At 40.0% G+C, this 17348-nt stretch overlaps 1 protein-coding gene across 3 annotated transcripts in view; it reads right to left on the bottom strand.

The window, feature by feature from the left end:
* The window catches only part of MCC (MCC regulator of WNT signaling pathway), a 340580-nt gene that overhangs the window by 48141 nt on the left and 275091 nt on the right, over positions 1 to 17348 (bottom strand). For all 3 annotated transcript variants that reach the window (XM_053295136.1, XM_053295138.1, XM_053295137.1), the window contains 3 exons: positions 5869 to 6015; positions 5426 to 5515; positions 1643 to 1791 (listed from right to left, as the gene is read on the bottom strand). In XM_053295136.1, coding sequence (XP_053151111.1) covers positions 1643 to 1791; positions 5426 to 5515; positions 5869 to 6015 — 386 coding nt within the window. The remainder of the gene's footprint in view (positions 1 to 1642; positions 1792 to 5425; positions 5516 to 5868; positions 6016 to 17348) is intronic.

Raw genomic sequence — 17348 nt, forward strand, 5'->3', positions numbered from 1 at the left:
TTGTGTGTGTGTGTGTGTGAAAAGTCACTGCAAGCATGCAAGCTAACTCTGAAGCTCAATGGATCATGGCCACTGTCTGATTCACACACACACACACACACACACACACACACACACACACACACACACACACACAATACAAGCATGAGGCTGTGAACCATAAATTCTTAAAACATTAAAACGTTCCCTACTACTCCAGAATATTTTATAATCCCATCCCCTTCCAATTCATCCTGGCATTCAACTTCCACTTTAAAATGTCTTTAATGGAACATATAGGGGTAGATCCAAGCATACAAGTGAAAGTAAGTTTACGAAGGGACATATTCGGCTACTCTTCCTCACTACAACCTCCGTGTCCCTTTAAAAGGAAGCACCTATCAAAACTGCGAGGGGACACAAATGTCATGAGTCTGGTAGATTTCCCCTTCTCCTGTAGTCCCCCGAGTCACTTGACATGCTGCCCCTGAGGAGCAGTTTTTGGAAGCAGCACAGCTGCAATGGACAGGAGGGGCAGAAAAGTTACCTTCCACTAGCTACTTTTTGCTCATGTTGGAATGGCTCTAATCCACGGTCACACTTTTCATTTTCAAAGGATCAATGTATACAAATATAAACACTTGGGGTCCCGCTTCCGAAGCACAGGAGGCAATCTTTGCCCACCTCCTCTGAAGCCCACCATGCAATGCACAATTATGTCCCTGACCTCAGTGAAATAATGGCATGTTGCACAGAGCACTTAAGGGTGAAAGGGAGATTGATGAACCACCACCCGCCTGGTGTGAGAACCTGTGCATCAGAAGATGGAACTCCTAGATTGTGTACATGCTCCTTTTGGCTGCAAGTGCACAGCGTTAGGAAGTTTGCCACTGCATTTACTGGTGTTGAAGGAGAAAGCATATAAAGGTGGGAGAGGATACAGTTTGAGCGCAATACAGTTTGAGAATTATTTCTGCATACCGGAACAACACACTGCTTTAACACCGAATAAGTACAAAGATGTCAGCAGCACGTATTTATCTCTGCTAAAATTATCACATTGATCTACACAAATCAACTCTGAAAACTGTATTTCAGGTTCCTCAGGAGACAACACCAGCTGCTGCTGGGACCTGCAGAATAATATGCAAATCTTAACAAATCACTATATGGCCTAATGCTGATGACTAAATTATCTTGTTGAAAGAAGCTATTAGTTCAGATTAAGCTCTCCTTTTCATCATCATATTTTCCATATTTTTATGTAGCTGACATAAATATAATTCACAAATCAAAATGATAGGGATAACAAATCAACTTAATCAACCAAAATTAAAAGCTGATTTTCATGATATGCGGAATGATTCCCTGCAAGTCATCACCACATACATATACAAAACGTTTTCTATGAATAGGTAATACATACAACGGCTTTCTCAAAAGATTTGCACACTGAAAACCAGGTTCCAAAGTGTTACCGAATCTACTTGTCTTAGTAAGCAAGTCTTGCATTATTTTAGTTACACAAAACACTGATGTTCCTGTGCTGACAGGAGAATGATTTCGTTAAGCATTCCTTCTTCTTTGTGGGGGAGGGGGGAGAGAGAAGGAGGGAGGAAATCCATCCTATCAAAAAGGTACTCTGCCCGATTTCTCATCCTACCTGTTTAACCGTTCAGTTTCCACTTCAAATTCTCGGATTTTGCTTTCAGAAATGGCAGACCCATGTGAGTAGAGTGTCTGGAAAATTTCTTGGATATTGGAACAGTCTTGAAGAGAATGAGCTAAGTGTTCTGCCACACTGCTCGATACCTGCAATTAGGTGGTTATAAGTCTGTTATGGATGGATACAACATACAGGTTCTGTCCCTCGATAAAATGAACCAAGCTGGTACACTGTGGCATTAACGGATTTTGAAAGATATTAATATTAGGCAACACCCAAATCAGATTGGTCATGACTAACACCCACTAAAATTAATTGAGCTTAAATTAGTCATGTCTAACTTGTTCCACTGATTTTGACGGTGCTTAGTAGTACCTGACTAGTCTGAATGTTGCCCATTGTTTAAAGACAACAGTGGACACAGCAGAATTCCTAGTTGTAAACTGTGGTGGCTGCTGCCATCTGTTACTGCGGGGACAAGAATGCTAGTTGCAAAAACCACACAGTGAATGTTACACATGAGTAAGCCCATTATTTCCAGTGGGCCTACTCAAGGGGAACAGATACGGAGCAATTTAAGCCACTCAAATCTAGCAGCAGCCAGCACCCCTACGCAAAAGAAAACAGTCCATGGCTGGTAAAAGGTAAGTTACAGTGTCCAGTTAGCCAGGGGAGAAAAGAGGCAGCTGATCTGATGGGAGGCAGGGAACTTCTCCTCCAGCTGCTGCAGCTTCCTCCCCCACTCTGCTACTGATTTAACCTAATAATCAAGGCTATGCCCTTACCTCATTGCTTTGGGTGCCCTGCATCACCCCTTCCCCAGATTAGACATAAAAGCGCAAAAGAGACACAAGTGCACTAAGCAGGAAGCTGCCTCCCAGCAAATCAACTGCCTCTTTTCTCCCCTGGCTGGCTGGACACTGTAAGTTTTGGGGTTTTTTTTAAACACTACACACAGAGCGTTCCCTTTTTCTTTTCTGTCCTTCTTCTGGTGCTGGTGGTGGGACACAGCCCCGCTTGCCCTTACTGATTGGCCGCCAATTGTTGTAAAAAGGAATAATTTTAAATGCAATAATAATAAAAGAATCATGTAGCAGTTGCAAGAACTCCCATTGACTTGGGAGAAAGGGGGAAACTCATGGCAAGTACTGCATGGCCTTCATTTCCCGGTTTCCAGCAGTGCATCTTTTCAGATGCCGTGGGTCAGAAGCATCTTTTTTTCTCCCCATATTCCAGTTAAAACTTAAAGCAACACATTCTAGTTAAACTTAAAGCATGGAAACAAAGAATTTAAAACAAGTTTTAACTTAGCATTTTACGGCAGTATTTCCAGTGATAATGACCACCCTGTCTTTTAATTATTAAACAACTATGCTGTGAGCACAAACTGAGAAAGCTGTTAACACTTCAAAACTAAAAATTGGGTATCAACATAGTCAAGAGTGGATATTGTAACATGGGAAGCTGTGCTAAAAAGTGTGTTTTTTGCTTAATCATTCCACTGAGACACCATCTATTCAAGTTACTTTTCTAGCAAATACAGTCTTTCAGTTTTATTTCTGACTTTCAAGTAAATGCCAAAATGCCATTTGGTTGGGCTACAGACATTATGATGGCACTCCTAAGCAGTGTTCCCTCTAACAGGGATTCACAGATGTTGTTGACTACAATTCCCATAATCCTCCCAAAAGCCTTTGCAGATGGGGATTCTGGGAGTTGTAGTCAACAACATCTGGGGATCCCTGTGAGAGTGAACCCTGCTCCTAAGTACACTTAGGGATGGGCTTAGGACCAGGATGCAGAAACTGTAATAAATGAGTAGGTGTAGAGAAAAACGAATAAAAGGGAAACTGCTAAATTACAAGGAAAGAAGTTAGAGGAAGGCAGAAATGTCCCTTTAATTCTAATGGGCTATGCTTCTCTTTGTTATTTATAATGAAGACTATTTCTAATCCCATCTAGCACTAAGAAAGGCAGGCAACACACACTCTTTTTAAAGGGAATGATAACAAACATTGCAAAAGGTTGCTAAGTTAAATTTGGACAGAGAAGTCCAAATGAATTTGCAGAATGGACTTGAAAGTTCTTTTGAATGTCCTGTCTCCTGCTGACTTAATCTCCACTAACTACATCTTTCCTAACTGGAAGAGCAGATTTTGGGGGATCAAGTGAGTTGATCTCCACTTTTATTTATTTATTTAGTGCATTTTTATACTGCCCCAACCCAAGGTCTCAGGGAGATCACTTTCATAGGAGATCAATGTGACCTGCTTACTCTGCCTTCAGAACTGTTCTCTACCATCATGTGGTGTAGTACTGTCCAGGCCAATGGCAGTCACAGTGGTTATTCTCCACCCAGGTACAGAAGAAGCTGCCTTATACCAAGCCAAACCATCGGTCCATCTAGCTCAATATTGTTTCTCCAAGGTTTCAGGCAGGAGTCTTTCCTAACCCTACCTAGAGATGCCAGGGATTGAACCTGGGACTTTCTGCATGCAAAGCAGATGCTCTGCCATTGAGTTACAGTCCCAGCTCCTCCAGGTTTGACATGGAGTCTCCAGACTTTTACATCCACCTTCAGGAGACAACTGAAAGCAATCCTGGAGATTTAAGTGGCTTGATATTGTAAAATAATCTTCAGGAATAGCTTCAGTCAGAATTAGCAGCTCTACCCAAATCAGACACCACTACATCATTACCCTTGAATGCACCCTTTTAGAGTTTTTTCATCAGTGAAACAATGTTATTACTCATGTATGTTACCTTCCTTCCTACCAGTGACTCTGAGGTAGGAATTAAAAGGAAAAAGCATGACTAAAAACCATGACCATTAGAATATGAGTGTTCTTTGCTGCTGCTGGTCATTAGGTTGACAAATGACAACATGTCCAATGACAAAGACAAAAATAAGGAAAGTATAAAAGATCAAAAGTACCAAAAGGAATAGTATCAACTGTGAAGATGATTTCTATTTCTTCGAAAAGTATGAAATGATCAGGCTTCAGAAAACCAGTTCAGGTTTTATGGGATTCAACCCCTCTTCTCCTGCAGTGCCTTACAGCAACACAGTTTTCAAACAGCAACATTTTTTGAGCACTATGCCAGGAGAAAGTGCTGTGCTTTTAAAACACAAGTACTCTGAAGACCAGTTCTAGAGATGTTGCTGCTTCTTAGACTACTAAAAATATGGAACAATGATGTGGTTATGAAAGAATTAAAAGGAAATTTTATGCAAGAGAACAGAATTTATTCTGTGGCATCTAACGTAGGATGTAAATCACCTAACCTTTAAGTTCCCTGAGTAATGTCAGTTGATGCTTAGTGTCCAACTTATGCCAGTGGAAATGCTTATGTGAGCAAAGATTTCAAGGAGTTTAACCTTATTCATATTATTTAAAAACTGCAGCGCTGACATGGTATATATCTACACACTGAATCTCTTTAATAAAATAATCTGTCTGTAAACGGTGGTACAGACTTCTGCCAAAGATATCAATTACATGTTTTTGCATATTCCATGCAGATGTTGTCATCATCTGGTACAAAGATGGACACCCTTATCCCAAGGGACAGTTCTGCTTTTGTAGTTCTTGAAAGCAGACATATTTGCAAAGTGAAAATATGTAAGTTTTCTTAATTTTCATAATTTACTCTGAATAGAATGTGTGTTTCCTTCACAATGCATGTATATTTTGTTGCTGCAAGTTTCAATCCACTCTGATCATGGCTATCTAGCACAGTCTTGGTAAACATACACATTTAGTGATCATTCACACTCACCCCTATGCTGCTGATTTCTGACCCCAGGACAGGGCGGTCAGATGCTGAACATTCTGACCTCGTCTTTGAGAGTTTTACGCGTTCTGCGATCTATAAACGGGGGGGAACCCCCCAACAGAAATTAGTTATTCAGGAGCCATGTGTAGCATTTGCACAGTTATGAAAAGCAGTCCCCTTCTTCACACATTCAATGCGTTCAGAAATCCTATGTTAAATTGATTAATATAAACTGGCATGCATGTTGTGAGTTAGAGGCTTAAAATCCTTAGCATTTATCTTTCCCTGCAGCTCAAGTTTGCACGCTCGCTTAGGATCCTTGAAAATTCCCCCGACGCTCTGGCTGATATTTCCCAGTTAATTGCATGCCTGTACAGCAGCTGTGCACAGCAAAGGCTGCTCCTTCTAGATAATGAGAAGCACTGTAGCAATGCTGAAGGGCTCACCTTGGCAATGGGAATGTCATTACTGCTACTGCTTGTGCTCAGTTCTCCAGTGCTAGGGTTAATGGGACGGTTTGCCGGAGTGAGACGACCTGGGCTCGATGGGCCAGTTGCTTGGACACTTTGTAAACGTGTTTGTAGTTCTCGAACCTGCAATAAGACAATATAATTTCACTTAAGACAAAATCATTTGTTTTCCTTTGCAATTGGATTGATGAAAAATACAAGCCAAGTTCTGCTTAGCTTGGGGTTATTGATTCTGGAGTACGTGGGTTTTTTTAGTGCAATATTTTAAACTTCTAATGGGATAAAAGGTTACCACTGATCCTTTGGCTGCTTCAGAGGAATTCCTAGTTCTACTTTGTTTTACACAACATGGACATATTTCCTGAAAGCTCTCTGTGTACGTCTACGAGAGTATTTTACTTTGGAGGTCAGGTTCAATGGACACTTTGGAAGAAAGACAAAGCATGTACATGAAGAAGAAAAATGGCAGGAAGTGGAATCATGGATCCATTATTCCCCCTCTGCAGTTCTTCTGTAGCACCAATCAACATCTTTGTTGAATACATAACTCTGATAAAATGTGAAGAGACGTAGAAAAGGAAGAAATCCCACACAACTGTAGTCATTCCAAACTATTAAGTTTTAATGCACATTACAACTAGAAGAGTAAAACCACACTTTTATATAAGCAAATATACGCATATAGGCTACAGTCCACGACCACATGTATAACTGCACAAGAGTGGTGGGTGCAGGAATGATTTCATATGTATCTACTTCATCAGGAGCACTCCCAGATTACAAGTAACATTTGGATCATCTGAGTGTTGCCGGTACTCTGGAATCACTCTGTAAGAGAGAACACACGTTGCTGAGGGTGAGCAGTGTGTGTTTCCACTCACCTAGAGTGCTTCCAGAGCACGGGCAATGCTTGGAAGTATTTGCCCTGTTGCTCAACAGCACAAGCCCAAGAGGACTGGAGGAGTTGCACGAGAGCTCTTGCTGTGTCTCCACAGACTCTTCTAATGCACACACTTCATTAGTCAGGATGTCAGCCACTGAGCTCAAATAAACACAGTGCAGCCCAATTCACTTGTGACATTCTCTCTGCAGGGAGAGAGACAGAGAGTGAGGGAGGCATGTGAAGAAACCCAAGACTCGTAACAGTTTGAGATTCCTCTCCCTCTCAGTACTGAAGAGAGGGTCTGATCACTTATTTAGTTCTGCAGAGGAATCTCAGACCATGATGAGTCAGGTAACTGCTCTGGTGACCTGGAAACATGAACATTCAGAGCCAAGAAACGTCTGGCTGGAGTAGCTAAACTTAGTGTGCAGGTCTGATGACAGAGAATGGAGATGCAAAAGAGTCTTGAACAAAAAGTGTCAAGCAAAGTTTAAGATAAACATGCGTCACCTCAGAAAAGTAAAGTAGTGCCTATTCTGGAAAAAGCTCAACCCAGACCTCATCTAGTTGAACACCAAGTTGCAACAGGAAAGATCCCTGTGATCCTGTTTCTAGTATGGTGCAAGGACATTGGCAGGGTAATTCCCAGCTCTTAGGATGTACTATCAGTCCAAATTTCCGTCAGTAAATCTGCTGATATGAGATATAGCCTACTTTAATAGTTTTTATGTTAAAAGAACATACAGACAGAAGTGTCAGTGTCTGAGAAAAGGCTTGAAGGTAGTTTGAAATAATTCTTTCTATAAAAAAAACATCCCAGGATGACTTAATCACATTAAAAATCCAAAGTGAATGAGATGTAATTAATTAATTAATATCTGGCTCACCATGTTTCCAGCATTTATTCACTCTGCAATGCTGTGTTTTAACCGTTGTTTCTAAAGTATGAATTAATTAATTAATTTAGAAGCAACGGTTAAAAAAACAGCATTGCAGAGTGAATAAACGTTGGAAACGCAATGAGTCAGAAAAAAAAGAAATGCTCGGCAATCGGCCAAAGAACTCAAAAACCCAACATCTGCTCATAAATGCAACTGTCATTATATGCAATAAAAAAGGAACATACATTACAAAAATGAAGCAGATCTGCGCTCAAAATGGAAAAGGCTTGCAAAAGCCAAATGGCATGATTCAACACAAGTTTTGCCTCAAATAGTTAAACAAAAAAACAAACGGCCTTCTTCAATACAGCAACTTGTGCCACAGGGGAAATCAAGCGCTCATTTTTCCACACAACTAGCATAAAACAAAAGAAGGGAAAAACATGCGGTCTGAAGACGAAATTTCCCTGAATGTCAGACTATTTATTGAAACACATAAATAATAGCTCTGTCGATTATAATGGTAGACAGAATAAGCAAACAGTGAGGCATCATATTTCCTAAACCCATAAGAACACAAGATAAATAAGCTAGGTATGCCATAACTTGGCAGTTCAACAAGGATGGAATGCTTATACCCTCAACCCAGGAGAAGCATACAAAGTGTCTCTTCAGTTTCTTGCTCCGCAATTCAGATATCCTCCCATGTGAACAAATATATCCACTAACATACAAATTTCAGTACCTCATGTTTCGGGTTATTGGTCAAGGAGAAGGTTCAAATATAATGCCAAACCATGAATGAGCCTTGGACCCGCTCATGTGTTCCCTTCTGTCCTTGAATACACTGACTGGATGAATTGCTTCATCTTTAGTGCAAACCATGGTTTGTAGTTCATTCCAAACCAGGACTTCAAACCATGAAGGACAAATGCAATTCATAGTTTGCCAGTTGGGATAGAACAACAACATACAGTTTGTGCTAAAAAGGGAACTGAACTCATTGAATTGGAGCACTCTTACTTACATATGTTGCTTTTTGCCCAACTGTACAATAAAATAATCTCTAGGGCATTTGCTACAGTGCATGACACCTGATCCATAGCACTATTCAAATCAAATTTTGCACAATGGTCACAAAATGGCTATAATTAATCAAGATTATTCTTGTGTCAAACATTAATATCCAAAGGCTGCTTGTGGAGTCTTCTCAAGAAACACACAAAAGTGCCTTTATTGTTTTTTACCTTTTAGTATGCAAAGACATGAACAATATTTCCCATTTTCAGTCATTTTTAAAGTAACACTTTTAGACAACCAAAGAAAAACCATCTGTTCTACAACTACAATAATTTAATAAATGTTTGCTAAGCATTTTGTGGGCAAAATCACTTGTATTTACCTTGATCTGGCAAACATTATGACAGCCAACAGTTTATTGATGTATCCAGAGCACAGTCTAGCCCTGTTGTATTGGATATTTCAGTTATTGCACCTGAGAGTGTGGACAAAGCCTTGGAGAAGTGTGGCCTACTACCCCTGTACTTTACCCCCTTGGTTTTTTCTGGACCCCAACACTTTATCCATAAACACTGTGTATTCTTCAAAGAAAAGAGCTACAGGAAATTGACATTTCAAGGGAAATATGCAGGTCAGCAAAGCTAGAGGATGGGTGGAGGGGGGGAGAAGAAGAAAAAGAAGAAGCTTGGCCTTAAGGGATAGGGTGCACTGGGAAGAGCATCTGCATGCAGAAGCAGTTGTCTGTCTGTGTAGACAATACTGAGCTAGATGGAACAACGGTTTGATTCAATATAAGGCAATTCCCTATGTTCCTATGATGCACGAGCTATGGGAAGATCAGCTTATTAGCAAGATTACATTTGTCTTTTCACAAATACAATCACCAGTTTGAGTCTCATTGTATTTCCACACATAGTGGCAAACAATGGCTGACTATGGACACATGCAACAAATAACGCATGAGTATCCAGTCCCATCGAAATACAGGGTGTTCGGGAGAGAAGACTTGATGGAAGTGCTCCACAAAGTACTGCATGAATAATTTCAAACAGAGAATGTGTTCAAGTCTGATTGTGTGTTGGTTATCATAGAACAAAAAGAGGAAGACAGCCCCATAACTGAAAGCTCCAACCCCTACCTCTCCCCACCAAAAAATAGAGAAAAAGAAAACAAATAAATGAGCTATTGTTTACTGTTACTGTTTCTACTATCTAACAAGAATAATGTGCTCAACATCCTACAGAATAATGAAGGGAAATAGGCTCCACCCAGAAGAGTTGTGGTTCAAGTGAAAGGATAAAGATGAGGAAAGCAGCAGGTGCTTGCTACAGAGAAGCGAGGAAGAGAAATGGAAGAGCTAACTGGGAGTAAAGTATATAGAAAGCTCTATATGGGGAGTGTCCAGTGTTTGTCTAGAAGTTTCTAATGGTGCAGAATACATCAGCCTACCTTTCACTAGGGATGGATAGCTACAAGCACTACACCACAGGATCAGTGTCTTTTATAAACAATTCAAAGTATCAGATAATCATAATACATTGACTTAATAGCACTGGATTGTTAGGGTATGATTAAGGCTAATAAAATGGCATTAATCAATAGCCTAGTTAACCTATTTCTTATCCACAGCAGTTCTGAAGTTAGCTAATACCGCCAGCTCCCATGTAACTACCAGTAAGAGCATTCGGGATTGCTTTGCAAGGAGAATCATATGAAGGTACTAATGGAATGAAGTGACATCTCCATTTGGGGCCTATACAGTGCATCTGTACGATCACTAGCCAGGTCAAGAGTCTGCTGGCTCATGTGCTCCCAAGCAAAAGATTTGAGTCTGAGAGTGCCTCAAGGGTATTCTCATTGGTGCATCATTAGGTCAGGCCAACCAAGGCACACAAAAAGCACTCCTGATTGCGGCCCTTTAGCCATGAAATTATCTCTCAGAGGAGACTCACTAAAGTCAAACCAAACCTAGTGTTATAAGGCATTTTTATTTGGCACAGCACTGAGGGTGGCAAAAAATGGCTGAGGGTTATTATTATTTAATTGCTCCAATCAAATTTTAACTGTAATGTCTTTGAACTCTATTGCTCTGAAAACCTTGCACAATGATGACTAGAAACAAAAGAAAAAGAATTTAGCAAAAATCAAATTGAGACCTGAGTATGAAGAAGTTAAAAGTAACTCCAATGTTCTGAGCTGGAAGGATGAGGAAGGTAGGGTAGCAGGTCCTCATTGGGGGAAAAGAGAGCTGAATGTATTTAGTTACTTATTTTAAGTTTGCTGTTCAGCTTGAGGTAGGTTAATAGTACATGATTATCTGAAAAGCAACCAGAGCCCTGAAGAGATAATTTAAAAAAGGGTTTAAGACAAAGAAATAAATTTAACTGAGAGTGTCAAATGCACCACTGTAACCAGTGGGTGAAAGAGGAACAAGAGCCCTTATGATTTAATGACATAAAATCAAGCATGTTGAATGTGATAGACACAATTCTATTTCCATTTGTACTGAAGACAGAGAGAAAACACAAGTGTCAATATACTTGATGGGGACAGAGTGCACTTTGTTATTAAAGGGAAGGAAAGTGAGCTTCTGGATTCTGAAACGAAACGATAGGAGCAGCTAGTAGCTTCTCGAAAGACAAGACTGCGTAATCCTACATAAACTCCGAGGTCAGATGTCTCATGGGAAATGCCTCTTTACAATCCAAACCTTACTGGTTCCTGTAGTCCTGCAAAGTCTATCCTCCCACTTAGTGATTGATGCCAGTGATGGTAGCCTTGAACAAAGCGCATAGAATTCATGTTGGACGATAATAACAAAATCATCCAATGCATTATCCTCCTGCCCAAGGTTCAGAGATGTTAGCTGCAATTTTTAACATGATTTAATTCCATTGCAAGTCAACCAATTTCTTCCCAATGAAGGCAAAAAAAAAAAAAAGCAGTAGTTTGTTGTTTGATATTCTTTCATTAGAAACTCAGTTTATGACCTTTAGATTCTGCATTAGAAGCAGAAGGAGAGACCAATGTTGTACTTACAGCTGAACTACTAAGGATTACACACTCAGACACAGCAAGTAAAGCCAGGCAGCAACAATGCTGAAGTCAAGATTGAACTGACAAAAAATTAATAGATTTGCCATCCCTGTAGCCAAAGCACAGGTCTGAAATATTGACCTGTTTCCTAGAGCTTAGATTATAGGAGTGTGTGTTAAGTAATCTGTAGTTCTCAAAATTTCATATTTTTTAAATCCCTAATTCTTGAATTTCTTAATTATAGAGAAAAAGAGGAATATCACTTAGAACAATCTTATAGTAGTAGATCGTCCATCCCAATGTCCTCTTCCCAAAGATCACCAGTGTTCTTGATGCTTTATTTGAAAGTACAGTCATCCCTCGACAACTGCAAGGGTTCTATTCTGGGAAAACCTTACGTTTGGCGAATTTGCAGTTGGCAAGCCATTGAAATCAATGCCAAAAGGGGGGCTAGGGGAATCACAGTTGTGAAAGGACCACAAAATGCAGTAAAAAATAGAAAACATCCCCCCAAATCACTACAAGTCAGTAACAGGGGTGAAGAGGAACTCCTGAAAATCACCCCCGGACCTGCAAAAGTTGAAAAATAAAATAATAATCTCACCAAACTCTGGATATTCAGGTCGCGGTTGGCGAGACCGGCTACAATTTCCGAGTCGTGGATACAATTGGGAAACCCGCGGCTGGCGAGTTGACTACAGCACATGCTCTTCCTGACATTTACCATTCCATGTCAATACTTCCAGCTTTCAGAGATCTTGGTCAGGGTATGCATCTACATGACATCTTACTTAGTTCATTGCCATTTGTATTTTGAAGTTTCATAAATTCATTTATGTGTTTCCCAGTCAGTGTGCCACATTGGCTCATGCCATAATGATGAGGAAGGATAGCTCGCCCCATATTGCATTATGGGGCAAGTCAGCTTCAAAAGTGGGGGGTTTAAACATTCCTTTTGGAGCCAGTTCTAAATAAATAAATAAAAATCATGTGTCTCTGTTTGGGGCCAGTGTGTCCTGTATTTTTTCTTTAAGTATGCTGCCAGATAAAAAGGATTTAAGAACAATGGTCTAATGCATTGTTCAGTGGTTTTTCCTGAAAAAATAAATATAACTGGAAACAAGCAGCCCATTAATGGTCAGCCATTCCAACAAGTTCACACCCTCCTTGTGGATATACAGTTGACAAAGAACATCTATGAGAGTCCCATTTAGGGGTTTTCCAGACCCAGCTCAGATTGGTACATCCATTGTGCCTATCTGGCTCTTGGCACCATGAAACAGCTAAGGGGTTTACTGCTCATATTTAGACTCTCGCAATATACCTTGCTAGAAGATGGCTTAAGCAGGCTTGAGAGTCTTATTGCAGCAGTGCTGCAATGGAGACACCTGCCTGGTTCTTGTCTTAGCAAAGCTGGGATTTTCACAGATGCAGGGTGGTCTATCCACCCAAACCTTGCCAAAACTGCCAAACCAAAAACTCCTGGGAACAGCCCTACAGTTCTTGGAAGAGTTTTGAGAACAAGTACTAGTTAGTTGAGTGATTTCTATGCAGTTCAATAGGAAGTATAACCTAGTAGTAAGACATGTAAGAAGAAGATCTTCCATGAACAATGCATTCATTTAGAGAATAATTCATCTATGATAGGGTACAGAGTAAACAGCTATAGCCAAAAAATTTTTGTTTGGAAATGGTCTGGGTCAGAATGTTGGGAAAAGGAAAACGATTAAAGACAGACAACACAGAATGCACATAACAAATGGAAATGGTCTGGGTCAGAATGCTGGGAAAAGGAAAACAATTAAAGACAGACAACACAGGATGCACATAACAAACAAAATATAGCCTACGTCTACTAAAGAGGGAGATAGGCAATAGGACATACAGATAACTGTGTTATGTGCAATGGCATGGTGTAAATGCTTGTTTGACATTCTTAATACAGATGTACCTTTCTATGTAGTAGCACTTCGCACTGGGCTACTTCACCTGAATGGGAATTTTGTCACGGTTTCAGCAAACATTGACACTTATTATTAACCCACATAGGACATCTCTAAACTGCAACAGCAAATCTCCACACTATCACCACGTGCCCAGGCCAGGTGGTGAACCACCTGACTTCACCATCTTCATGTTCTTTTCCTCATTCTTTTGGTTCTTCTTAGTTCACAAATGCCCTTACAAAATGTTTGTTCTCAGTGTTTTTGTCAGGGTTCAATAGCGCATGTTGTAAACATATTGTTCTGTCATTTTACTTTTTGTAAACTGCTTTGAACATACCGGTATTTGTATACAGAAACACAGCATACAAATAAAGTTGCCTGACGATGACTAACCTCCGCATCTTCACTGCGATTTTCAATTTTTTTCCAGTTGCATAATTGTACATTTAAGTGTATGCTCAAATTTACAGCTCTTAGCAGAGAAACATCTTTGGGCTCTATGGAAACATTTTCATTTGCTCTGTTGGTGCTGAAGGAAATAGTGCATTCTCCTGTGACAGCTAGAAAGGAGGCAGCCATAGATTAACCATATTGTGGAATGAGAACATGAAGTACAGCAGGAACAGAGTAGACCAGTGTCCATTCTCACAGTCCTCAAGTATGGTACAGTGGGCAGCGCACAGAATAATGATGATATATATTGGTAAGAATGCAAATTATGGGTGAATGTGCAAAAAAATTAACAACGTGAAAATTCAAAAGAATGAACCACCCACCTTAAGACTGAAAAGTGGAACAAAAACAGCAAGACATAATCAAGATACCCAGGGTTCCATTATTATTCCATTATTCATTGTTTCTGAATCACACATACCTCTGTAATTATAAACATGCCTGGAATGGAATAAACTTGGCACTTCGTGGTATTGAGATGGACAATCACAAGCAGGTATATGTGATGCACAGGCTATGTTGCACCACCACTGTGAAAAATCGTGCTAATTTCCAGAAAGAGTCATTCTGTACGTTTCAGTTATACTTTATACTACTTTTATAATTATATGCCATGTATCATGTGTTATCATTTATAAATAAACTTGACTAAAGCAGCTTTTTGAGTTGGTTTCTAACAAATGATTAGCTATACTTGCTAAAGTATGATTTAATCAGCAGTTTCAGTAATAAGCAAGCAATAACTGTAATTGCCACATAAAATATGACTGGGAAACCTAAGCCGCTTAGGTCGTCTCTTAATTAAGGAGAAATGTAGCTACTGCTAGTTCTCCACTTTTTAATAAAGATAGTCTGGATCTGAGCACTAATTTAGAGGCACTTTGACCCATAATATTATTATTTAAATCAGCTTATGATATCTTCTATGTATCTAAGAAATGGATGTCACGTTCCCTAATTTAAAGTCAATACGAATCTGGGGATGATTTATTCATGTGGGACATGTGCTTCATGGATGAGTTGCCTGGAAGAATACAACACAAGTGTTTTCTTACCATTACTTAAGGCCAGGGTTCACTTGAGCCGTTCCCATTCTGGGCTTGTACGCCCCTGTTATGCTCAGCGAGATGTAGTTCCAATAAGAGCATGGACAAAATCTACAGGCAGTAATATTATCTGCTGCTATTTAAGGCTTCTCTACACTACATTTGGGATTGGTTTAACTTTGGAGTTTATGAAGAATCTACACTTAACAAGTTTTTAATTACTGCTCAGATTTTCACAGAGTCTCATGTACTGGTCATATGTACTGGCTTGTGGGTATTCCAAGTCTGGGCATGTCCCAAAACTAAACTATGAAACCATCAACATAAGTCAAGCCTAAACATACCCATTTAGCCCAGATGGCTTATATCCAACTTTTGTTGTGCATCTGCCAATTCTCCTCTTTTTCCTTATGCAGATGTGCAGCCTACCCCATTCTGAAACCTTGGGACAGGGAACAGCCACCAAGATAAGACTGGTTTCCCACACCCCACTCCCACAAACATAAATAAAATTTAATAAAATTAAAATTCACCGAAGTTTCTCTACCCTTTGCTGACTTAATCCACAGCCCCAAAGGCCAACCCAAACAGGGTCCTTGCAATAAGATAGCCTTGAATTTTGGCAAGCCTGTACAGAGAGAGAGTTCCATAAAAGGTCCACAGCTACTGAGAGTCCCTCTCTTTGTACTTTGGCCCTGAGGCACAGATCAGAGTGAGAAACCAGGGAAGAAATGGTCTCCAGCCTAAGCTGTTTGTACAACACAATACAAAACGTCAAGCATACTACTGCAATATCTTTTAGCTCATTTACAGGCAAAACTCAGATAAAAATCTACACAAATGATCTTTATAAACCTGAATAGTTTTCAGGCACTTTAAAAACAGAGCAAAGGCCATTTAAACAGCTGCCCTCTTCTCTCAAAGCCCACCAGTCATTTAAGATTGGTAAGAACAACACAGGGCCAACAGATTGGAAGAGGTCAGTCCACATAACCACATCAAAGAAAGGGAAAGTAACAGATTTCGCAAACCATCGCACAATATCCTTAATTTCACATGCTAGCAAAATAATGCTCAGGATAATCCAATGCAGATTAGAGCCCTACGTGGAAAGGGAAATGCCAGATATCCAAGCTGGTTTCAGAAAAAAGCTGAGGAACAAGAGATCTCATTGCTTATGCAATCTGGATAATTGAGAAAGCCAAAGAATATGAGTAAGAAGTCAATATGTGCTTTTATTGACTACAGAAAAGCCTTCGATTGCGCGGACCATGTCAAGCTGTGGAATGTCTTTAGGAAAATGGGCATCCCAGAATATCTCATTATTCCCATGAGAAACCTATACACAGGACAGGAAGCCACAGTCTAGACGGAAGAAGGTGAAACAGACTGGTTCCAGATAGGCAAAGGAGTAAGACCAGGTTGTATACTTTCTCCTTCTTTATTTAATTTATATGCTGAACATATACTAAGAGAAGCTGGATTGGAAGAAGATAAGCATGGTTTTAAAGTTGGAGGAAGAAACATCAATAACTTGCGCTACACTGATGATACCACTCTGATAGCTGAGAATGCGGATGATCTGCAAGCTCTAGTAATGAAAGTCAAGGAGCACAGTGAAAAAATGGGACTATGACTAAATGTCAAGAAGACTAAACTAATGACAATGGGTACAGCAACCAGCCTCAGAATTGATAATGAAGACATTAAAGTGGTGGATAACTTCTGCCTTTTAGGATCGACCAGCAACAGTGAAGGATCCAGCAGTCAAGAAATACGCTGCAGACTAGCACTTGGTAGGGTTGCAGTGAAGGCCTTGGAAAGGATATTTAGATGCCATGACATGTCTACACTTACAAAGATTAGAATTGTTCGGACAACGGTTTTTCCCATGACACACTATGGATGCAAAAGAAGCAAGATAGAAAAAGTATTGATACTTTTGAACTTTGGTGCTGGAGAAGACTTTTGAGGATACCACAGACAGCCAGGAAAACAAACAAACTGATCACAGAACAGATCAATCCAGAATTTTCACTCGAGGCACAAATTCCAGGCTCAAACTATCATACTTTGGACACATTACGCGAAAACTCAGCTCCCTTGAGAAGTCCATAATGCTGGGGAAAGTTAAAGGAAAGAGAAGAAGAGGACGACCAGCAGCAAGGTGGATGGACTTGATTACAGCAGC

The sequence above is a fragment of the Hemicordylus capensis genome, chromosome 2 (genome assembly GCF_027244095.1).
Source record: "Hemicordylus capensis ecotype Gifberg chromosome 2, rHemCap1.1.pri, whole genome shotgun sequence".
NCBI lineage: Eukaryota > Metazoa > Chordata > Lepidosauria > Squamata > Cordylidae > Hemicordylus > Hemicordylus capensis.